We start from the raw sequence: 25653 nt of genomic DNA on the forward strand, positions 1-25653 counted from the left end.
GACACAAGAAAATAGGAAGGATAGGTCAGCGGTCGGGTAGGATTGCAAGAAAAAGCCAGGAAAGAGGAGGACAAAGGCCTTGCTCACACAAAAACATCCTTGGCTATCAGTCTTAATGTCTGTTAGCTGTGTACCTGTTGTTTACCTGGAAACTCAAGAATTTTACCTTTAGGCTCATTCAGTTTGCCGGCCTTACAATACATTTGCAAACATCTCTAATACTGGGAGAAGAGCACCGGTGGAGGAATCCAAGGAACGAAATATCGAGCTTCTGGTAAACTTTCTTCCAGGATATTACAGGGTGGTAGATGGGAGGGCTTTCATATTTACCGATCGTCATAAGCAGGAAATCAGCAGAGTAAGAAGTGCAGCTTTTTAATGATTGGGTCATGTAAAGTATTTAATTTCCAGTGTCTAATTTTCTCAGGACTAGCTTCCTGTCATGCGCAGTGAGTGTAGAGACTGCCACCAGCAAAGCTGGAAGCATAAGTTAATGAGATATATCCATGCACTCCAGTGACATCTCGGTTTTCATTTGTTTCTGAGTCCGAAATAGAATATTGATGTTTGATGGCTTCTACGTCGTAAACACGTTCTTCGGTCACGTGTTATGACAAATATTTTCGCAGACTGAATCATAGGAAAATAAATTGTTTCGAGTGAATATTTAAAGAAAAGTGACAAACAATTTAATTCACCTTTTATCTGTAGATAATAATAAAAGGATAGCAGAGGTAAGAATGTATTCTGCCCTTATTTAATTTCGAAGGACGGTAAAACAAAACAAAAAATATCAAACAAATAGAAACAAGAACTAAATAATCCGATCAAAGCTGTACTTAATTCAATAACAAAAATCCCCAAACAAACGAACAAACAAACAGAAAGAAACACCAAAAATCAATATTAACAAAACAACAACAACAACAAACAAACCAACAACACAAAAAACAAAAACAACAAAAATATTTACATCAGAACAACCCCACCCTACGCCCAAACAACAACAACAACAACAACAACAACAACAACAACAACCACCACCACCACCACCACCACCACCACCACCACCACCACCACCACCACCACCACCTCTTTCCACAAATACGAAAGTAATGTCAGAGAAATCGTTGTAACCCTGGACATGACAAGTACTTTGGGTAAACAATTGTCAAGCAAGAGTTCATCAAGAACAAAACAAAGAATGAAGTTTTTTTTTTTAAAAGACATGCCATCGTCTCGCCGACAACAAAAAAGAGACGAGTTAGACATACCATGAAACCTACAAAGACAGTCAGCGTGCTAGGCATGCCGGGAAGTTCACATCAACATGCAATGAGCCTGGGAAAGTCACGAAAGGTCTCCGCAACATGTCTGCCCTCACGTGCCATTCGAGTCTCGGAAAGTGAGCCAAGTATCAGTAACCACCGGCAAGTTATTATGAGAATTATGAAAGGTTGTTGTGAGATGCTGCAGTCAAATCACGGACATGTCTGGACGGATGGCTGTCTCCTGGTACCAACTGTTCGTTTCTCGCCATGTTGTAGCATGTCAAGACTTGGCGAACCATCTAGAAGTTTAATATCCCGAACTACCATAAAGGTCGACCATCGACTTGCAATCAACTTATTTAGTTACTTTTTATTTGTGTCTCCTTTTGAGGCAAAAGTCATCATTGGCAGAAAGACCTCCATTTCCCAGGATTTAGAGCCAATAAACTGAAAATATAACAGACCTATAGAGCTTGAATTTTTGTATCTTCGTCAACACGAGAAGTCGCATCGTCTACTCTTCTTCTTGATGTTAAAATTAAACCGGAAGTGAAGCTTGACTTTGGCAACAGTTCTAGCTGTAGTAGTGACATTACATGAACCGGAAGTTGCGTACCGTTAAACAGTTCACCAGGACCTGTTAAGTTATCTTCAAAATTATTAAATAATGCAGATAAATACAGGTGAAAGACAGTGAAAATTGTGCGATGTCGTGGCTGTCCACGAAGAGAGCTCATTGCGGTCCACCTTCTAAGTCTGACCGGAAGCGCCGCCATCACGACTTGGACAAGGTGTCAAGTCGCGCGAGTCCCCCGGTGACGTTTGACGTGTTTCCGACTCGAAGTCGAGCTTAATGCCGCCGACCTGAATAAAGGAGATGAGTGAGAGCTGTAGGCCTTCCCTAGGGACCAGGGCATTATCATAGGCCAACACAGCCGAGACGCCGGTCTACAGAGGCCGCTCCTGCCATCCAAATCACCTTCAGACGGCAAGACAACTCACACTGGAACACCACCAGATTAATCTCCCTTTCACTAATGGATGCGCCGCTCCTGTAAATTTACACAAATCTTTAGTCCAAGTGTGTTCAAGCTGCGTGGCGCTCTTGGGTAGCGGCTACTTTCCTTCAGTCCCTCCGAGCAACGGATTCTAGCTGCAGTTTTGAAAATTACTATGGAAACAAGAAAATCTTTTACTGATTGTGTGAATACATCGCTGATGAACCTTGAGCTCCCATTATAATCTGTTTTGCGTGCAAGTCTCTTGTAAGAATTTTGTTTTATCCTCCTTCCCATATTCATTGTTCTATGCTTGTTCGTTCGGTCTTACACTCATCTGGCTGAATATCAGTCCATTTGTCAATCTGAGTGATTGACTGTCACTTTGTCAATCTGAGTGATTGCCTGTCAGTTTGTTATTCTGACTGAACCCCTTCAACCAGCAAATTCCCGTTTTTTTAATTTTTAAAAAAACTTCGGGAACCTTAAACTTTTCACAAAAAAATTGTACTGCTTGTGACTGTTTTTGAATGATCGAGGTCTGTAAAAATAAAAAGTCGCTACATCAGATAGATAAATCGCTTGTCTTAAAATATTTTACAAGTAAGAAAAAAAATCCAAACGACTAAACAAACAACCAAAAAAATTTTTATTAGCATTGATATTCTTAAGACAATCTCAGTACCAGACTTTTTACACGAAACGTATTTTTTGATTTTATAATATAGCACAACCCTTGCACCACCACCACCACCACCACCACCACCACCACCACCACCACCACCACCACCACCACCACCACCACCACCACCACCACCACCACCACCACCACCACCACCACCACCACCACAAATTTTTCGTTGACACAGCATAAGTTTAACTTTTTGAGAGTTCTTCCTCTCTAACTCCTCTCTTCTTCGCCCTCAAGACTGGCGTGGCATCCGCGGGCGACAACTGCGCTGAAGGTGGCGCTCTTAGCAAACATGGCGTCAGTGTCGAAGACGCGAAATCCGGGTGGCTTCGATTTAGCTTTGGCTAATCATGAACGCCTTACAAAGGACACGAAGCTCAATTTCTTTCGCAAGCTGCTTTCTACGGCGGCCTTAACATCGTCTCCTTCTCTCTCTCTTCCTTTTTTTGTGAGCTGGTTTCATCAAGATGAGAAAGCAGCCATCGTCGCATTGATTGATGGTGTGCGAAGCGGCTGCGGCTTTGGAGATGACAGCGAGAGAAGTCGAGCTTTGTTCACATTGTGGTCTGCCTGCCCTGGTGTGGGTGACGGCGGCGACAACTCGATGCTGGAGATTGAAGATATGATCGCATACAATAGATAGATAAACAAGGATGTCGAAATTTCCAACGATGGTAAATCCATGGTAAATAAAATAAAATAAAATAAAATAAAATACAATAAAAAATATATTCTCTTGAAAAAGAATAAAATAAAGGACGAGGATAGGATTATTTGTAGGACATTCGAGGTGCGATTGTTTGTGTGACTTTTTGTCTCTCTTTCTCTGTGTGTTTGTTGTTGTTGTTGTTGATGGGAATGATGATGATGATGATGATGATGAGGAGGAGGAGGAGGAGAATGATGAGGACCACCTTATTTGTACAGTCATTGGGATTATGAGCAGGACAATAAGGTGAAGAGGATGAGGTGGATGATGATGAGGATAATGACGAGGACGATGACGATGATGATGATAATGAGGGCAGAAAACGTATTTTCTATTCAAAAATAGTAAAATAAAGAACGAAGAATAGATTGTATGAACGAAAACTCTGCATGCGATTGCTTGTGTGAGCTCTCTCTCTCCTCTGTATGTGTGGGGATAAAACCTAACAAGAAGAAAAACGGGAAAAGGAAAAACAAAAAGGAAGAAAATGTCGAACACACACACAAACACCAAAAGCTCTAAAAAAAGAAGAAAAAACAAAAAAGCAAAAAAAAAAAAAAAAAAAAAGAATAATAAAATAAAATACAATAAATAAAAACAAAAACAAAAAAAAAACAAAAAAAAAAATAAAAAAAAACAGAAAAAAAAAAAAAAAAAAAAAACAAAAACAGAAAGAAAGAACGAACAGATAGATAAAAAGAGAGAGAGAGGAAGGTGGTGAAAGACATTTCAATGGGTGTGACGAAACACGCAGAGAGTAAAAGTATTTCCAAACATCACGATCTTGCGTAAAGTGTTGACGCCTCCTCGTAAACAAGACAATAATCTTGCGCAATGCCATCTCCTCTTAGCCGGCATTCGCCAAAATTATTTCTGTTCCCACGAACGACATCCAAATGTCAGAACAACACGCATTAAATATCAAGCATATTCTGTCCTGGCTGAAATGAAAAAGCTCTTGTTTCTTATTTTTGTCGGCTGCTTCTCCTACCTGAGTCGGCATCAAAATAACTCACGATCTCTCGGAAATCTTTACGTTTAACTAAATAAAGAACCAGTCTGCCACAGGTAGTGCTGGCGTGATTCTGACGCCCTTCCATTTTGAATGGATCCACGTAAAACACCTGCACGTGGTTGTCAATACGTTACCATGGCGACGGGGCTACGTTACGAACGCTCGTTAAGGGATGACATCTGGCGTCACGGCGATGAATATTCGATGTGTGGGTAATGACATGGGGGGACTCCTTTAGTGGGAGAACCGTCGGGGACTTCTATCTTCGGCCAGGCGCCAGAGTCTGGGTGGAACAGGGTGGCGCGCCAACGGCTCATGCAAATGAATGTGACGTAGTAACCTTCTGGAAAGATCCTTTCCTTGTCGCCAGCCGATGTTTTTTTGTGGAGTTCCGTGACTTCGCATCACGAGGATGAGTGAGCTGGTTGTGTAGAGCACTAGGAGAAGAGGGGATGGCGACTTGGAGACATACTTTACCACAGCAAGATGGGGACTTGTTGTTGCCCCTCCATTGCTTTATGTGTAGTGACAGCATGACAACATGACAAGAGAACTCTAATAACACAACAGAACAGAACAGGACACAACACAACACAACACAGCACAACTCTAAGCATTACACACCACAACAGAATAAAACAAACCTACACTTGGTTCACCATAACAGGATACACAGGACGATTTCACAACACGTAATTGTAAACACATTCAGGCTTTAAATTTATTTAGGTAAATAAGTTTTATAGACAGTTTCCAAAATTAAAAAAAAATCTTTACAACTTTTCAAACGAAACCGTTTCTAAGTAAAACAGAACTGTTTTAGCCGGATATGTCAGCTCCCTAGAAAAAAGCCAGAATATAAACTTCATCCACACTGCGAGCACAAAAAAAGATTTACAACTTTTCGAGTTTTAACTTCAGAGTATTTTAAGTAAGAAGAAAGTTTTAAGCAGGAAATGTCAGATCCCATGGAAAAAAAACAACAAGCTAAATGTCAACTTGTCTTACACGGGGCGAGTAGAATTACTGAATGGGTTTGTTATTAAAATTCACGACCAGTAGAGCAAATAAAGCTGCATGCGTAGCCAGTGTGGTAAGTGAGTCAGTGAGTGGGTGAGTGGGTAGGATATAAAATTGTTGCAGCACAAAACAGTAGAACTTGCTTTAGCACAACAAACGGCCAGAGAGCTTGATGACCATAACACGTTAGCAGAATTCTAAAATTTCTTCTCTATCAAAAAAACACCCTAACAAAAACAAACAACAACAACAACAACCACAACAACCAACAACAACAACCAACAACAACAACAACCAACCAACCAACCAACCAACAACCAACCAACCAACCAACCAACCAACCAACCAACCAACCAACCAACCAACAACAACCAACAACAACAACCAACAACAACACAACCAACAACCAACCAACCAACCAACAACCAACCAACAACCAACCAACCAACCAACCAACCAACCAACCAACCAACCAACCAACAACCAACAACCAACAACAACAACAACAACAACAACAACAACAACAACAACAACAACAACAACAAAACAACAACCAAAACCACCAACCAACCAACCAAACAACAAACAAACCAGCAGAGTCAAGCGCACCTCATCCATCAGTGCAACAAGCATCAGTTCTGGTGCCGGAGGGGTCACGACCCCTGTGACTGCGCTTAAAGACTTATAAAACAAGTGACAGGCCACCGCCAGGACATTAACCACTTCTGGAAGCTGTGTATAAAAACACTAAACGAGCTCGTATCGCCGTTTGTGACGTCAGTGTTATCAGTACATCGAGGTCAGCTACCCATAATGCCTCGCCTTGCTCGTATCACAGCCGTTAGTTCCAGTCTACAGAGCTGGACGTAGATCATCATGATACCAGACTAGTCTCCTGTGTTACAGGCTAGCCAGTGTTCACAAAGAACAGAACCACATGTTATTTTTCGATTTACGATGGAGACTATGTTCTGATAAGCCCCTCCTAATTGGAAAATTAAAATGATTTTAAAACAATTTACTTACCAAACAAGCTTAATGTAGTTGAGATTCTTCGATCAGTCGACAGCGGGCCAAAATCATGTAACAAAAATTATTTTATAAATGATAAATATTTTCTGTCCTTTATTGAATGATATGCCAACGACTTCAAAATTTGAAATTCGGTTTCTTCTGAATGCTTATCAGAAGCCATTGAAAAAAAAAATCAAAGTCGGGGCTAGTGTGTGTGAAAAAGAAAATGAAGAATTATTCCAACAGCTTGCAGGAAACATTTTATACAGTTTCAGCAGAAAGAGTTCCATGAGTGCTCCGAGAAATGTCAGCTATAAAAACTGATGAAGCTTTGACTGTCTGCCACAAAGATTTATCAAATTCCCAACGATCAGAGGCTAGTTCACACAACTCATTCCTAACTTGTAGGTCTTAAGTCTAGTTAGATAATTAATTTTATAAAGAAATACAGTGCAGAGACAGTTTTAGAATGAAAATAGTTTTAATAAGATAAAACTGTATTCCCGTCATCACATTCTGAATATGTAACACATCGAAATATCATACGAGCGATTTTTGAAAAATGTTTTTAAATTTATTCCTTTCTTTTTTTCCGTCTTTATTTATGTTGTCAGCTTGTCTTTCTCTCTTCCCTCCTTTATTTGTTTAAATTTTCGTAAGAACACGTTTGTTAGATCGTAATTCGTCGTGGTGGCAGAAGTGGGAGTTAACAAGGAGAAGAATCTCTCAGCAATAAAACTACTTTGTGTTCCTTTATCGGATCAGGCAATGATTCACTCGTGCGAAAATGCACACCCCTTGATTGAGTGTGATGTGCTTTATGGCTGTGGACCTTCCCCGGTACAGAGAAGAAAATGTTGACATTACTGGCCTCCCAGCCATCGAAAAAACAAAGAATCCCTGGAGCACACTGGAGCATACAGGAACATACTGGAACATACAATAAATAAGTACTGCCAGTGATAGACGAAATACATTAATCTGACTCATAAAATTATTTCTTTAATGTGAAATGAATATATGAATCCATAGCCACATCCAACAACCTTCCATCTCTCTCTCTCACACACAGAGGAAGAGATAAAGAGAAAGAGGAATTACTGTACATCTTCTCAGTCAGACTAACTTCAGTCCTGGTTTCAGTTCCTTCCATGCAGTGAACACATCTCCTTTTTACATTTACTTTGCGCAGGCAGGACCACCAGTCCCATTATTCCTAATGTATGAGAAATAGAGTCATTTCCTCTATAAAGACTAAAATTAAACCAAGGTAGCCGTGCTTCCGGTACGGAATCTCAAAGGGCTTTACCGCTCGGCCCTGCTCCATTTATCACGCTCATGCTTTCGAGACACCGCGGGAATTGGGGTTTCATCCAATTTTGCGTGAAGCCATTGAAATAAATTGTCAATGGCAAACCTTTTTCTTATTCCTTTCGGGCTATTAAACACTAGAAAAAGCCGAGGCAATTGCATCACAGACGCAGCCATGGCGTTCGGAAGAAGAAAGAGGCAACTCCCGAGTTTCTGAGAGTTACCTGCCCTGCTTTTGCCAGTTCCAGGAGGCCATTCGTCGAATAGGAAGCGAAGCATATTAGCGGAAGAGACTCAAGACAGGGCCGTAACTCTCGGCGAAAGTTTGCCAGCGAATGGCAGCCCCCCACTTATGGACATTCTGAGCGTGGCGTCCACATTCTCCAGCTTCCTCAAGTCCTTCGTGCAATGGTGGGTCTAGACAATGTGTGTGGGGGCAGCACTGTCGGTTCTAACACGTTGTTTACAATTGATCTCATCTACTTTCATCTCTGTATCGCTATATCTGTCTGTCCTTATCTCCCTCTTGCCACCCGCTTCCCTGATTCACCACATCGGTTATTCAGTTTGCTTGATGGGACATTCATATTTCACTCTAACCACTCTCTTTTAAATGTATCTTTCTATAGAATTTTCCTTCTTTTAAAGGAAATTTAATCCGCCATATCTCTTCCATTTCTCTGTGCTTGAGGGGGACTGGGTGGCTTATAAAATCTGTTTACACAGCAATGCTTGCCGCAAGGTTGGCCAATACAGTCTCCGAAGTAGCTCCCTGAAACGCACATGTAACTTTGCTCTTCAGCTGAAAATAATAATAAATAAATAATAAAATTTAGTTCAAATAATAAAACTCTCAAGAGAACGAAGAACTTTCTAGAAGCTGCGCTCGAGCTGACTGAGACAAGAACGTGCATCCCAGCATCCTCTGGCTATGACCTGTCAAAGTGAGGTCAATGCCTGCTTCAGATCAATCCTGCAATGGCTATACCATTCGTTTGCTGAAGACTGGCTTTCATGAAGATATCCGAAGAAATGCATTTACGATACTTCCATGGCTCTGGCAACAGAAAGAAAAAAAAAATCCTTCATTTTCCATGAAAAAAATATATGAGCTTGATTCACTAGCGACCCGCATTAGCTCGAGGGTAAAGTTGGTAACTGCTGCAATAATCATGTCACCAGGAGATTTATACCGATGTCTGCTCAGCTAACCGTTTTGTTTCCAGTGACATCACTTGGGATGCGTGGTAAAGCTGCCTCAATCGCAGAATGAGAAAGGTTTGTCTAGGCCCGCCAGCTAACAGCCATAAATAAGCCCTCGGAAACAATCATGAAAAAGCCGGTATAGTCAGTCAGTCATAAATAAGGCAGTAACATTAGTCATAAATAAGCCGTAATAAAGCGGTAGAAGCTGTCATAAATAAGCCAATAGAAAATCAGAAGACGGTAGAAACAGTTACAAATAAGCCAGTAGAAAGTGTAGTAAATAAGCCTGTAAACAATCTGAATCTCAACACCCCGAAACCCAGCATCTCCCCACCGCAATCTTTTTTTTTTTTTAACCGTTGTCACTTTTAGGTTTGAGCCCCATTGTATTCTTGGAGGGAGTCTGGCATCTGCTGGGTAATTGTGGAGTTAGTTATCTGTTATCTCCACATGTCATCCACAAAAAAGGCGGTTGCTTGTGATAAAGTGCCAGGCACAGCCGCCATACTTGTGAAATGAGAGTGCCTCGTGGTCCTTCTCCAGCAGTTTGGGGACCTGACGATAAAACACGGCCACCTGTCTGCTTGCATTTGGCGATATTGCGCATGCGCTAACATTTCTAAACTCCCTGTAACTATAGAAACACAGGAAATCTTCATATCACAAGGGAATCAGAAAGAATGTTAGCCGTGCCTTCGATGAAGCATCCATGAAAGCCAGGATAAACATTTCTCTTAATAGGATTGATTAGAAAATGAATCTGGAATGAACGAGTACAATAATTCTTTATTAACGAGGGGTGGAGAGTGACAATAATTCTTTATTAACGAGGGGGAGAGATCGGGTGGTAAAGTAAACGAAGCATTCTTTTCATATCCATCCCTCGCTCTTTACAGAAATAATAAGTTACTCAAATAAAATAAATTATGACAAAAAAGATGGTGGAGATGGAATATGTACAAAAGTAGTAATAGTTATATTTTAGTCTGTCAATGAAAGGCAAATCCTTAGGCTGCATTTTTGGTTTTAGCAAACTGCTTTAATTGCTCTCATTTAGACACTTGCAAGAGGAATAAGGGAAGTGACACTGAGTCCCATAGGAAGGTGTAGTCAAGAAATGAATAAATATGGAATGTGTACATTTCTGGAGAAAAAGACAAAGAGAAAGACAATGACCTTTATTTGGTAGGCTCGTGCCTCTAACCGTTGGTGGCTGAGTGGGTGGAGGAAACAAGTAAAAGTACAAAATACATAGATACAGTGTCCTTACTTCATCAGAGAGAAAGATGGCGAAAGAGACTGAGAGAGAAAGACGAGATATAGGGGGAAGGGAAAGGAGGGAAAATCGAAAATGAATTGTGAGTCCAGCCTCTAGCTGAACACCGCACAGAATGTATTGCAATTCCTCACAAAGCCCCAAAGGTTTATTTTACTTTACTTTTTATTTCTTTAAAAAAAAAAAAAAAATGCCGACCATGTCGGAAAAACTTTCCCGCAAGAAATGACCGCAGTAAAGGAATCAGGAGCCGTCATCAGAAAGCGAAGAAAGGCAACACACCACTTGATTAACTGCTAGTGACCGCCCTTTTCTCTTCTCTTCTGCCCGGCACGTGCGGCCCGGAGCTGGGTCAACATGGCGCGCGGGCGATTTGATTGCAGAGGCAGATTGAATTGATCAGCCATTGCCGCCTTCCGACTTTGCCATCTATTTTAATTTCGCGCCACTAAGGGCTCTTTTGTCCAGCTTTCCCCTCCAAGGTCCCCCTTGTTGCCTCGACTTTTGATCCCTTTCGGGCACGGCCGTTGACACTATTACTCCAAAGTAGGCCCTACAGGGCAAACCAATACGCCGTCCTCCCTTGCATTTTCATTAGGAAGAAATCACAAAAGCATCTTTAAAAAAAAAAATACAGTCGATGACATTATCCCTGGCCGGGCATAAGTTTCGAGTAAATACGCCCTTTCATGTGACCTGATCGATGTATGCCTATGTTAAGGTGACCAGACGATTCGGGAGCGTGCCGATGATGGTGTCATCACCGACAAAGAGCCTGGAAAAGGAGGTGGGAGGAACCTGTCCTCTGACTTTGCCGAGTAGTGATGCTTTCAACGGCAGATCTGTCCACGCCACTACAATATTCCATTTTTAAAATAAAAAAGAAAAATGGTTTTTAAAATTTAAATATAAATATTCCTACCTTATCTCCCGCTCAGCCAACTTTGTGGATGTTCAGGTGAGGCGCTGTAACAAATTATCGACGATAATCTGACACCTTCGTCGTCTTGCGAGGCTGTTGCTCCGAAACCGTACTTCATAGACCGTGAATCTTCTTGGACATGTGGAGAGCGACAAACCTAAGAGGGACGATGAACTGTGAGTGACGTACTCAACGATGGTAGAGCGGTCATAAGACAGGAAATAGAACTGGAACCTCGTTGCTAGAAGAGAGTGCGAGGAGTGTGTAATCTTCATACTAGGGTTGTATGATTGGATTATGTTGTGATTGATGTAGACCAGCGATGTACCAGCGGCGCCGTGTAATAAGATATCGGACGGCAGGTCATTATCTTTCTGGTCACGTGTCAAACACCGGAGCCCGCGGAGCGACGAAAACTAAATAGGGATCAACAAGAAACCGCCAAAAGACAAAAGCCAAAACCAAAGTCACGGATGCCAGTCAGTGTACAGTAATCAGATTTTTAAATACAAGCGGGACATTGATGGACTTGCCAGACAACGGGGCATTGGGTGTCCCACCCGGACATTTTATGATCAGGCGAGACACGAGGTCAAAAGCGGGACGTCTGGTCACCTTACCATTACTCCAAAGTAGGACCCTAGGGGGCAAACCAATACGCCGTCCTCCCTTGCATGTTCATTAGGAAGAAATCAAAAAAGCATCTTAAAAAAAAAAAATACAATCGATGACATTATCCCTCGCCGGGCATACGTTTCGAGTAAATACATCCCTTTCATGTAACCTGATCGATGTATGCCTATGACCCTATGTTCAGGTGGTTATTTGCGCTTCTGAGATAACTGCCAGCATATATTATATGTCTAAGTGTATGCATCTGCGGGTTGGTTAAATACACGCCTGTGGAGCTGACACGAAATACACGCAGCCTTTTGTATTCATATCAGTTGTATTGTACGATATACCTCTGTGGTACAGACTAGCAACATGCTCAGTCCCAGGTGTGTTACTAATCTGATATCAAAAAAGAAAGCGCCACCAAAATCTTGAGACATACTAAAAATTGGACCTTTTTATGGAATACTGGGTGTTTCAGAAGAGGCCACAGAAAAAGAAATATGCTGTTGCATGTTGAATTTTTGATGTATTCTTTTAAATAGATATGAATGAGGAATTTTGTTCTCATTTGTAACTGTCACTAGGCGCAGTCTGCGGGGCCGGGAGATGGCCGTGTGTTTTGGGGTCTGACTAATGCCACGGACAGATGGGCCTGGCTGATGCCATGAAGAGTTTTTGTAATGTTTTGTTGATTGTATCCTGGAGTATATGAGGAAGACAGCTTCTGACCACAAGAGGCAGTGTTTGATATGTTGAGTAGTGGTGTCGCTCGTCCCCAGAGACAGTGACATTTAGATATAACATCTGTCCCCAAGTGGAGACGTCAGTTGTGTTTGTATTTAAGATATGTTGCGATGGTGAATGATATAATTATATCGATTTATGGAATATTAGTGGCCAGAAACAGTTGATACATTGGAAGCAGTTTTGTGCCGAACTTCCCATTTCAATATTTTTAAGTTGATCATCAAGAAAATGAACTTTCTCTCAGAACTGAGTTTAGAATTAAAGATCATTAATAAGTAATAATAACATATCTTAGATAGTAGTAAGGATTAACTGATGAATGTTTACTATGAATTTCTTTTCAACATTTATTGTGCGTTTTTAGCAGTTAAAGTCATTAACTGTATACAGGCCTACAAAAGAGGTACGTGTTTGTGTAGAAAAGATCAACACGCAAATGTACTTGCGTTTGTGGGAACGCGAATGACTGACATCTTATCCGCCTAAGCTCAGTCAGTATATGTGCTTTCACAGTGCTGAAAGTAATTAAAGTGACACAGACACATAATCTACTCTTGACAGTGGTAATGTTTCTGCTATATGTTTTCTGCCCTATTTCTCCAATCTTCTCTTCCCCTACATCCCAGCTACACAACTTCGTCTGACGACCCTTTCATAACTATTGCTGTCACCAGAACACGCTTCATTAGTATTCGCTTTCTCCCCTTCTCTCTGTCTCGCATACACAGTGCAAACGTATCAGTCCATCACATCGGCATAACAACATGCAACACGCCTCACGTCCTGCTGAAACAGAACACAAGGAGGTCCAGTAGTACAAGGGAAGAAACTCACTTGCACACAGTTTAATTATTTCCCTTTAGCGATTAATTTTTTTTAAAATATTTAAAAATTGCATCGTTTGAGTCGTTAGCACTATTTGCGTAAGGTAGGGTATATGCGGTGTGCTTGTATCTATTTACGTTTAATTGTTTTATTTAATGACTCATCATTCTTTGCAAAACAACTTTATTTTGATTCAGTACCTATAGGCAGTCAAAAAAAAAAAGACTGACACAACCAACCCTTGTTCTAGGCTGTCACTCTTTCATTCCAGCAACCAGAATTGATCTCAAAGAACATAGAAAACAGCGCATAGTTTTCATAATCTTCAAACCTCTCTCGAAACATTTATTTCACTTTCTACACAACACTTAAATAGTTAGGTTTCTCCACTCATCCTGCTCTGTGGAAAGGAAAACTGTTACACTAGTACACAATCACACAGGCAGATTATCCATTGATATTTACAATCATTAACCTGTAGGCTTTACATGTACCAGATAAAAGGTAAATGATTTGAAAAGTGTGATTTCCTTCAGCTCAATATGCATATCTTTTAACGCTATAAGCAATGCAGAAACACCAAAAACCAAAGAAATAGAAATTTATGTATATATTCTCTAATCAAAGCTGTACACTTCTCAAGTGCTTCATCACTATTTTGAGGGCAATTTGTTGGATTTTTAAAACGTTCACTTTTAAACAGGCCACAGCAGATCGGCTTGATTAAGGCAAGAAAAATAACAAAGGCACACAGTAGAAGATAAGGCTAATTATCCTTCTTGAAAGCAGAATCTTCACTGCATCTCTTTTTGTAAAAAAAAATTATTGTTACTTGGCAGCAGAGATAATTCAAACAAGTAAACCAGTTTTAAAAAATCTAGCCATACACAGTGATACTGTCAAACTTTTCAAACACTGCTTAAAAGTGAATGCTACTGTAACTGAGATGTAACTTGGTTATTTGTGGATTTCTACATGTTCATAATAATTACAGTACTTTAATCTGTCTTGCACAGAACAGTGTGCAGACTTTTGAGTAGGAAATAATTATTTCTTCAAATGGTTTTAATGCATGAGGTTCTTTAAACTATTCTCTTTTAAACGTTTAGAAATAACATTTCTAGTAACTGCTGTGTGCATCACTAAGATGTTTGTTTGATGTATATCCACAAACTTTCATTTCTGTATTGTTTTGTCTGGCTTATAAAATAGGAATGGTATTTTAGTGTACAGCTATCATGTGCTATGACTGCTTTTTTTGATATTTTAAATAATTACAAATAAATTTCTGCTAGAATGCTCTTTCAATAAAAATCTAAACAGACAGTTATATTTCCTTCTAAATGAGAGGCCATTATGTTATGTACATACGCACATGGCTCGCTTGAAAGCTTAAATGTAAGACGAGTTTGGTTTTAGGAGACTTGTACAGTTCAAGGCACCTGGGGCTGTACAAGTCATTTGAAAGAGGTGAGGTAAGTCTTAACTTGCCACTTGAAACTGCTTAAAATGTAGCCTTGCAGAGTGTCAAAGGAAGAGTGTTCCAAGCCATATGACCAGTGTAGGCAGAGGCTTGCTGGTCAACAGAGCCGAGCATCATCGATGTGTATAGGCGGATTGCTGTCTGCAAGACCAACGCTTAGCCTCTTGCGAAGTTCTCTGCTGTTAGTCTCGGCGAGCCTACACAAAGAATGTGACTAAACCGGAAGCTTTGTACAAACATGCTCGTTTTAATAGCTAACTGGAAAAAATCGTCTGCCAGCAGTCCAGAAATACTAGTTTGTGAGAGCATGATGCAGAGTGTATCATCTACTGAACAAAACTTGCAAGATGATGTTTGAAGGATGCAACAGCAAGAAAGGTAGTACAGAGTACAGGGATGGAGACATTTATTGCCAAGACAGTCCAGTGTATAAGTGATACTATTGGCGACAGTCCAATTTGAGTTATACTATTGGTGACAGCCAGTGAAGTGAGTAAAGCAGGTGCAATCGGTCACATGCACCAGATAAGCAGCAGCATTCTAGGCATGTTGAAGTGTGAGATATCGCAAGGAGGAGCTGCAGTAATCCAGGCCTAAACAGAAAGTAGACAATTAGCTTGATGGTGATGGCAGTATTCAAATAACGTTGGACAGCAAAGAGACTTCAGAGATGAGAACAAGTTTTTGCCAAAGAGACGCGTGGATAAATGTCTCAGTCACAGCTAAACATTACAGCAAGAGAAAAGACACAACTATATTTCTATATTTTATATCAACTTCATTTCCATAAAAGGATTTCTTGTTTACATTCTTCCACAAAAAAAAAAAATCAAAACAGAATGTAACTTTGGCAAACTAGAATAACAACTGAACTATATTTTTGAAAGCACGAGGCTAAACAGCAAAATTTTCATATGCCTGAATGCAAATTATTAAAACACATTTATACATATATGCTCATGTCATAAGCTAGTTGTGGTAAAAACACAAATGGCAGCTTTAAAAAAAAAACAAGCACTGATTAACATAGCTAGAAATTGAACTCAATTCCTTTAAACTATGTAAGTTCATGACTGCTAAATTATCTTCTTTGCAAGGTCTAGCTAGATTTTTCACTTTTGTAATTAATAATAACCATTTGGCATTCTTCCTGTTTCATGTTAGAGTTGCATGGCACAAAAGAATGATTTACCTGATATGACTAATGCTTGCCCACAGTTATTGGAATAATAAAAAAAGAAACATGAGATATTATAAAAATCAAAGATCAAGTGAATCATAACATTAATTTTTCAGACAAAATCTGGTAATATCAACTCACTCTCTCTCTCACAACACACACACCACATGGATATCACTTTCCACTTTCCTCATCTTCTTTCATCATTTGCTCAATCAGTTTCTTTCTCTCCTCTGCCTGTCTCATTTTCATCAAAACCAAACTCTCATAGTCTCTGGAAGTTACACAGCTTTCGCGTCGGCTAAAAACATTAGGAACTTCAGGTGCGGTAGGAAACGTGGGAACACTGGCTGTCGCCGCCTGATTTTGTGCTGAAAAATCGTCAGCTGGTTTACCTGACAGCCATGTGACAGTCAGAGGGTTTGCCACATTGCCTACCTCTTCTTCTGCCTTAGCAAGCATGGCTGTCACAGTCTCAAATTCAATTATTGCGCTGCCCTTCTTTCTACTCGAGAAGACAACAGCAGCTATTGGTCCATATCTGCTAAACAGCACATGAAGAACATCTTCAGTATATGTTCCAGCACTGTCATCCTTCTTGGAATTCCAGCGAACCTTTATCTTTGGAGAAACAGATATTGTTACTCTTTCATCTTCCTCTACAGCTTCTCCGCTGTGGACTTTTTGAGTCAAAAGCTCCTGCTCTTTCTCAAGGAGTCTGGACCCCTCCTTACGAAGTCTTTCAATCTCTGCTGCAAGATTTTGTTGTGCTTTCTTTTTTATGTCATCAGACTTACGTTGGTCAGCTCGTTGCTCCCTGGCTTCTAAATCTTCTTTTAGTTTTTTCCTTTTGTCGTCAAGTTGTCTGTGTCTTTTTTCCGCCGCCTTTTTCGCTCTTAAAACATTATCATAGGCAGCTTTAGCAGAAGAGTCTGTCAGAACTTCCAACGCTTTTGACAGTTCTTGAAAAAGTTCAATTGCTTTAGGATTATCCGGATTTTTATCTGGATGACACTTCAAAGCTTTCTTCCTATAAGCTTTAATTATTTCTTTTTCTGTGGCCTCTTCCGAAACACCCAGTATTCCATAAAGGTCCATTTTTAGTATGTCTTTACTGGCCATCGTTATTCAGCAATCAGAAATCTTGGAAATGATACCGGCGAGCTCTTTACACAGAGAATCTGAAAACGTGTTATTTCGAGACGAATAAGCGTTTCCTTCGAGAAAAGAGTGTATGTAGGGGAAATAACTCTTGCTGTCGATTAATGATTGTCAAGTTCTTATCGGATGTAACAGATGATAATAGACATCATAACGTGCATATGCATATGTCATAATTCGGTTGTGATGGGACTAAGTTTTTTTTTTAAAGTGCCATATGTGTAGCGCTAACAGGATAGGGAGAGGGGGTGGGGAAGCCCCTACTACCTCCATGAAAAATCATGAATGTTATCTGGAAAAAGATGTAAATTGTAACTAAAATTTCAGTAGCATCTACTGAAGAATGTTTTATCTGAGATAGTTGCTACGGTACTTTTCACTAAATGACTTAATGGACTTACGTTGCTGTAAAAAAAGCAAAAGAAAGAAAAAACACCTTCAGTACTTGAGCCATATTGGCATCAAATTTTTCCATCCTTTTTCAATCATTCTCTATATGTGACGGGAAAACAGCATCTTGATTAAACAAGCAAGTTTCAACTCTAGAAGATTAGAAGGCAATGTACATGTACTGAAATTATTTTCAACTTCTCACACATGATCCATCTTCAGCCAAGAGGGATTAGACAGTTGCTCATGTAAAAAATGAGTTTTTTTCTACTGCACATGAAAAATACATAGTATATACTCTGTATTTGTTTTCATCTTTGGATGAGAAATAAGAGGTTTTAGTGTTGACAACTCTATAGTGTTGAAATCTTCACTAGGACACAAAACTTTTGTAACGAATAATTATAAAGGCACATAAGGCCGAATGAACTCAATCATTCAAAATCAACAAAGTTACAGAAGTCAAATGTATTTTGCATGTTTTATAAAATCAGAATCAGTATTATCATACCTTGTTAAGTCTTTAACATTGCAACAGTGACAATGGTCATAGCACAGTGAAATAACACATTAGATGATATAGGACAAATTCAAAATTAAAGCAAGAAAATATATATACGTTCTTCCACTGCCAGTCTTTCATTGCTATTGCAGCTGATAATTTAAAAATATTTGTCATTTATATCTTTCTGCAGTTTGTGTTTTGATAAATAACAAACTGATGAGCCACTTAATTCTGAATCCACATCTACAACAGATACATGCATATGACCAAACTGAAGGGGGGGGGGAAAAATGGTATGTCTGATCAATAATTACACTTTTATTTCTTAAAGGTGTCATTTTCACACGACAATCTTGTTCAGTTGCTTTTTTATCCTTACAAACATAATGTGAAATAAGTGGTTCAGTGGCTCCTTGGCTTTGTTTAAAAAGAACAAGCTCCAGTTAAGGGTGATGAAGACATTATGGTTAGTGTTTAGGCAACCTATAAACACCGCCACTGTATGTGAATTTTTGCTTCTTGACTGTGCAGTCAAGGAAAGACCTAAGCTCAGCCTGAGGGAACTCCACTGACTCTGGCCCTCGAAGACCAAACATTCCCAGCATGCTGTGAATCCTCTTCAGGAGCAGACATTCCAGGTTCTGAAGCATCCCCATGTTGTATGTCCAGAACATCTGGTATGCCAATTAAAATTAATAATAAAATTAATAAGTAAAATTGTAAAAATAATTGAATATTGGAAGTTCTTAGTGTACTTTACCAAACTAGTGTCACTAACAATAGATTACCAAAATTTTCCCTTCTACTTTTGGATAATGGGTGAAACTGCATATCAAAAAACTTTAAAAAAGTTCTAGCCTTCTGTATACTGAAGTTTTTAATGCAAATGTCAGTTTTATGTAGAGTGGGCAGTAAACATCTCTCAGCTTTGACATACCAGAATTTTCTGCTCATGCTGCTGGGTGCCATAGCAGATTCCATTCCATTTATCGATTTCAAAACTTCAGGACACCTATTTATGCTAAACAAATGAGCAATCCTGTGCAACGCCTTGACAGCAAAAGCTGCAGTACCTGCATCAGCAAAACGATGGCATAAAAACAAGTTGAATATTTGTGTACAGGTCAGGATTTTAGGAGTTAAGGTGGTGTAGCACAAGAGACATAACGCATCAGTTGAGTGTTTAAAGGACACCCAACTTTGAAAATGGAGGAAAATGATCCCTGATTTACTGACATAAACCAGATTCAAAAGGCCAGGCAAAAATTTTTCTCCACGTTTCAACTCAGACTTTCAACATCCCTCTCCAAGAACAGTGTAGCTACCCCTAAGAAAGTTTGTTAGAAATAACAAGGAGATAGGGTTAGGCGTAGTAGGTGTAGGAATTGTAAAGTCCCCAGACGGCATAGTTTTTTCGATGTTTTAAACTTTTATCTCATAAAATGGTCCTAGGGGCACATTTTCACTTTCTTGACTTGAAGGTGCATCTCTAAATGTATTCTGAAGCTAATATATGTATATATCTGACATTAGCTCACATAGAAAATGAGTTTTTGAGACCGTGATTTCCATATCACAAAGAGGAGTTAATGATACATGTGATACATACTGTCCCTAAAGAGAGCCAATTGTGTCACAAGGTGCCTATATAGGGGTTGAATGGTGAGAGACGTTTTGTGAAGGAAATGTTGAGACATAAAAAAAAGAATTAATGGCAAGACAAATGGGGCCTAGAGAATGTAGTGGTGCTCTTTTCAATAAATAATCCTACGTTCTTTTCAGACTTTGAGAATGCTAATATAATTAATGTGATGTGTAATTATGTCCTGGAATATCTACTCCAGCATATGGTTTCATGGATGAAGGTCTTTCTTCACTTTGAACTCTTACCCTTGATATTCCTGCTACATCATATATATATATAGCATTTTACATTTACCTGCTATGGTGTCTCTGCTTTAACATGGCCAGGCTACTGCAGAATCTGTTTTCTGCTTTAAACAGGTGAAGAGCCTGACATAAGGAGACCATGGACTGTGCGTAGCTTCTTCACCCAGCTAGCAGGTCTGTAAAACAGGGCGGCTTTCTCTTAGAATCATTCATTATGTTGAGATACTCAAATAATGGTGGACAGCAAAGAGACTTTAGAAATGAGAGCAATTTTTTGCCAAAGAGATGTGTGGATAAATGTCTCAGTCACTACTAAATAGCAAGAGAGAAGACACAATTATAAATATTTGTCATTTATATCTTTCTGTAATTTGTGTTTTGGTAAATAACAAGCTGATGAGTCACTTAATTCTGCATCCACGTCTAGAACATATATATGCATAAGACCAAACAGAAGGGGAAGAAAATGATACCTCTGATCAGTAATTACACTTTTATTTCATAAAAACCCATGTGATAAACTAGTTGTGATAGCAACAGATAAAGCAGCTAAAATAAAAAAAAATAAAACTAAGCACCGATTAACACAGCTAAAAATTTAACTGAATTTTATTAAACTACATAACTTCAGGACTGCTAAATTATTATCTTCTTTATAAGATCTGTCCATGGATGTGTATCTGTCTGCCAAGACTAACCCCAATCTCAGCCCTAACCTAACCCTATCTCCTACCATGCCTCCACGCCTAACCCTATCTCCAATCGTAACCTAGCCCTGATTCATCCCCCTTATCTATACTCATAACCCTATCCCTAATTCTAGTCCCTTTACCGGTTTGTAAAAAGTCTCATATGGCATCATGAAAATTTTGTGCATAGACGTTCATAGCATAGTTTCAACGACATACTTTAATTCCTTCTGGTACAACCAGAGATATGTATAAATATCTATATGGATATCTGATACAACTTAGAGGGCTTACGATACCACAACATTTTTACAAGCCGGCCAAAAAGGGCTAGAATTAGGGTTCGGGTGAAGATATACATTTATCATGAGAGATCACTCTAACTGGCACATATAGATCTATTGGATATTTTGGCTACTGTTAACTCCTTTTCATTATGCTAATAGGTGCAAAATGTGTAAATCACATTTCCATGAACTTGTATTTGTAGGTAACTTCTTCAAGAAAGCGACCATTGGACAGAATGTCCAAACCTACCTCTGCAAAGCAGCCCAGGATTTCACAGAAAGCTGTAGTCTTGCATGATAATTGTTTTTAAATCATATACAGTATATCTTCTTGCTATTTTTCATTCATTAAGAAAATATTTATAAGATGAGGGTGATATTGTCCAGTACATTATAAGCATCTTTTTTTATACATCTGTTCTTCAACATCAGATATTGCAGTTGAGCCTGCATGCTCTATAACTGTGCCAGATTCTCCTACAAAAGCTGAATTAAAGATGGAAATCACAAATCTTAAAGAAAAACTGAGCAGCCTGATGGAAGAGTGAGACAGTTAAGATATCAGAGTGTGCCTATTGTAAAAATATTGACCAGTTACTTCCTGGGGAAAAAAAAGTTAAATCTCAGTTGATTCGACTTCTGTGGGAAGAGCTAAAAAGCATTGATCTCTGTTGTCCACTTGGTGCGTGTGATCTGAAAGGAAGTGTGATTAATCTATTTATCAATGTTCGCCTTCATTTTTCTCTTAAAAATAGCTCGATCTGTGTCTTTTTTGAAAAAGGAACAAAAAGAAATAGAAAAATGTTGAAGCTACATCATTTGTAGCTTTTAAGCTAAAGTAATTTAAAATTATTTTTGAACAGTGTGAAAGAAAATGTTATAAATCTTTATTTAAAGTACATGTGTGAATGATCCCTTTTGAGTATCTGCTTGCTGTATATCTGCTTGCTGTATATAGCTGTTATATCTTTAAATTGTCCACCAATGTTCTTACAATAAGGGATATGAATGTATATAAATATATACATTATTATTAATAGTAGTATTATGATTTGTTATTAATTATGATTATTATTTGTGTGAGAATTTATTGCTGCATGCTTGTATGTAAATAGAAATCCATGTCTCAGTATGTGAGCAATTAAGTCTTCTGAATGTGGCTTGTTTATATTCATGTGTAAGTCTGTTTTTAACTACTTTTCTCATATTCATAAATTAGATTTTTATGGATTTTTTAAATAAATGCAAATTTGTGCTCATGGATGTGCTGTTTGAATTTATAAAAGTTATCCTTTTTAAATATAGTCAGCTGTCGTACATGTATTAAACTCTCCCAAACTACCCTCGTCTAAGCAATTCTCATGAATAAAAGACACAAAAATCTGTTCTTAGATAAACGTCATTTCATATCGCAAACACCTAAACATTTACTCCAAAGATTAACACTGCTAGCGACGACTTTGTTTAGTAGAGGTTGATAGTAGCAACTGCGCGTAGCATAGTTCGAAGGGAAGCAACTCCGTCACTACTTTTCTTAACAAGGAAGGATAAGGAAGGAGTGCACCCTCTTGCACATCTGTTTTACTTTAGAAATGACGTGGTTTCTAGAGAGAGAGAAATTACGTCATTTATGCGGGTGCTGGTGGGAGCTTAGGCTCGTGGTGGCTGTGAGGCGTGATTGGCTGTGGTGTGTCAGCTGGCATGACTGGCCAACGGAACGCTTGTTGGGAAGAAAGATCTAGAAATGCAAGCTGAGCGTTTCGACTGAAAAAGAAAGATGTGGACGACAAGCTGGGCTTTAGCGCTAAAACTTCTAGGGAGAAGACATCAGGGATTTCCACATCTCAAGTCTTCTCTGGCACATGTCCTTCCTTCAGCTTCAGGCAAACGAACCGCAGAGAAAACGAACATCACCCTAGAAAGTCGTACCGGCGCGTACGGAAGAGCAACTTTGTCCGACCTGATGACAATGTAACGGATCAGTCGCTCTGGGCACCGGGATCGGTGCTGAGTTCCAGTCGAAGATCGTCAGGCCTAATGGCGACCGCTTGAGGTGCACCTTCTTCGTACTCCTCTCGTCGCATACCGATCAACAGAAGACCGAAGTCTCAGAAAAATATTTCTTCTGCGGCGCGACGAGAAAATTTTCCAGACGACGCTAGCCATTGGGCACAACAAAGTCTCGAACCTTCCAATGAGAACGGTACGAGAAGAGTGTTTGTGCAGTATTGTGTGCATGACAGTTAAGGTGAGATCTAGCTCATTATAAGCTATCTGGACACATTAGACGTAGGGGAAACAATTAGGTAAACGGGACGGTCTAGACAACGATCCATTGTTCATACTTTGTAACCGTAACATTTTCTGGGTTGTGTGAATTTCTGGTAATTAATAATTAATGTTCTTTTAATACACTAAATTGCCTCGTGTTTTCATTGGGGTTATGCATGCTTGGGGGCTCGAGCTAATCAAAAGTGTTAATTAATAAGCAATTTAGTGTGGTAGCACGTGGCAAATGTCGACGGAGTTTGGTGGGGGTATCCACGGTGTGTTAGACTGAGTGTCAGATATCATACCCCCTACCAGATCTACGGACTCCGCCCCAAAGTTTACGACAACCAGCATGATGTCATGTCAATACTTTGTCAGTGCTAGGCCAGCTTTCATTATGAAAAAAGCATAAAAAATGTTAATGATCATAGAGTAATTGGTTGACTGTATTTAATTGAAATGTGGACAACAAAGCTAAACACTTTTTGTCTGTGGTCTTTTCCTTCCTCTCACATTAAGTACCCCTGTTCTGCTGGGTGGACAGAGAAAGTTTTCTTTTCACTTAACTAATAAGCCTCAAACTAGTGATATACCGATCTAGATTTGTGCATTAGCAGTAAGGCTACAGAGCAGTTTATCTTGAATTAACACAGCTTGTTTTTGTGGGCTGTTTCACCAGCAAATCTTGTTTAGAGTCAAGAGCAATTATAACCTTCTAAGAATGAAACTTCTAGGCAGACTTTGCCTGTCACTTCTCATCATAATGATTCTTTGGATCATGCTAGACATGACATTCAAATCTTGCTAATATGTATTTTTTGGGGTCTCCTTTCCATCATAGACAATTAGAGCATCCAAGTGGAATGCAAGTTACTTTGACTTATGAGAAAATAGAAGACTGGCAATATAATTCAAATTTTGGGTTACATGTACTTTGCTTGTTATTGTTGAATGGGATTGTTTCATTTGAGAGTGGGTTGAATTTTTGGACATGTAGATAGGTAAGATTGTGTATTTACATAAGACTCAGATAATTACATAATGGTGGGTAGAGTTCTGTTTGTATTGGTATTGGGAATTCATGAGAAGACTGATGAAAAAATTAAAACAATGAAGTCATAACTGACAGTACATTTAGTTCAGAAGGACAGGAAAATATCTTTTGCCTGAAATAACTGTCAAGTTTCAAACTTAGTGCAGTTCTTGTCATAAGAAATCATGCCAAGTCATCTGCTTCATATTGCTGTTCTCTCTCCTAGGAACTCAAAACCAGAAGATCAACTATCTTCTTGTTTCTCGAAAGCTGAGCCAAGTCCTTGTGTCTTTCACAAGGTCATATCAGGTACTTATACAACAGGAACCCTCTCCCTTTTCCTGAAAACCCACTGATGCGATGCAAAAGAAAAAGTATTAGTCTACAAGAGTGAAGTAACTTAAATATGGGCCTTATTTTTTACTTGGAGCAATCTCATGCTTTCATTGAAATGCCAAATTTGTTTTACAGTTGAATAGCTGTTGTACTAGCCTTTGTGTCAGTGTAAATATGTATCTTTTTCAGTTGGGACTCAGCACCATATGTCTTGTGAAAATAAATGGAAGCAAGTCAGATGTTAAGTGGGAGAACCAGCGTGGAAGCCAGGCATTTCTTCCTTTGTGGATATCTTTTTTCTGTTATATTGATTAGCTATTGTTATTATACAGAATCCTCATCATTGTTATTATCATATCTTGAGTAATGCAGTGGTGCCCAACCTGTTTCCGCCCAAGGGCTGCACTGGACATGATATAAAATCATGTGAGCAGAACATGGCGGTTTAGCCAGAATATGACATTAAAAAGGAAATTATGTTTTGTGGCTGGTTAAAATAAAGGCCGGATGTGTTAATGCATGTTAAAGAACAGCTGTATCACTTTAACCCTTGCCTTATTAATGCTATGTCACTTTAATTATTTGACCTTAACCAACATCAGGTGGGACACTTAGAACAAGAGGTGTTATCAGGAAGGGAACTGGAAGTCACCGTTGAACTACAGGGAAAAGAGGGGCAGATCTTATGTGAAAGGTCGGTCTCTCTGACTGCAGACAGTGATGAATCTTCCAGCCAATGGTCTACAGCAGATCTTGCTGTCTTCTTTAGGTACTGGAAAAAATGTAGTGTACTCTCATCTCACAA

General features: G+C 39.3%; 1 protein-coding gene and 2 long non-coding RNA genes across 5 annotated transcripts; 2 read left to right on the top strand and 1 right to left on the bottom strand.

Moving 5' to 3' along the window:
* Nucleotides 1-15867: 15867 nt before the first annotated feature.
* Nucleotides 15868-17480, bottom strand: LOC112555724 (dnaJ homolog subfamily C member 17-like). The gene has a single exon (XM_025224215.1). It carries the CDS (start codon nucleotides 17406-17408, stop codon nucleotides 16461-16463), a length of 948 nt encoding a protein of 315 aa, XP_025080000.1. The 5' UTR covers nucleotides 17409-17480; the 3' UTR covers nucleotides 15868-16460.
* A 45-nt stretch (nucleotides 17481-17525) lies between these two features.
* On the top strand, nucleotides 17526-21907 carry LOC112555907. Of its 3 annotated transcripts, none has more exons than XR_003097561.1 (4): nucleotides 17526-17602; nucleotides 18874-19019; nucleotides 20347-20406; nucleotides 21412-21907. It is a non-coding gene; the product is annotated as an uncharacterized LOC112555907 (long non-coding RNA). The 3 variants fall into 3 exon arrangements; XR_003097560.1 differs by having other exon boundaries at nucleotides 17533-18085; XR_003097559.1 differs by having other exon boundaries at nucleotides 17533-19019.
* Nucleotides 21908-22644: 737 nt separating this feature from the next.
* LOC112555304 lies at nucleotides 22645-25176 on the top strand. Its single transcript, XR_003097438.1, has 3 exons — nucleotides 22645-23411; nucleotides 24739-24821; nucleotides 25038-25176. It is a non-coding gene; the product is annotated as an uncharacterized LOC112555304 (long non-coding RNA).
* The last annotated feature ends 477 nt before the right edge of the window (nucleotides 25177-25653 follow it).

Source organism: Pomacea canaliculata, linkage group LG14, assembly GCF_003073045.1.
Source record: "Pomacea canaliculata isolate SZHN2017 linkage group LG14, ASM307304v1, whole genome shotgun sequence".
Taxonomy (NCBI): Eukaryota; Metazoa; Mollusca; class Gastropoda; order Architaenioglossa; family Ampullariidae; genus Pomacea; species Pomacea canaliculata.

Coding starts and splice junctions, on each gene's coding strand:
- LOC112555724 (XM_025224215.1), bottom strand. CDS start 17,408: ATGGCCAGTAAAGACATACTAAAAATGGACCTTTATGGAATACTGGGT.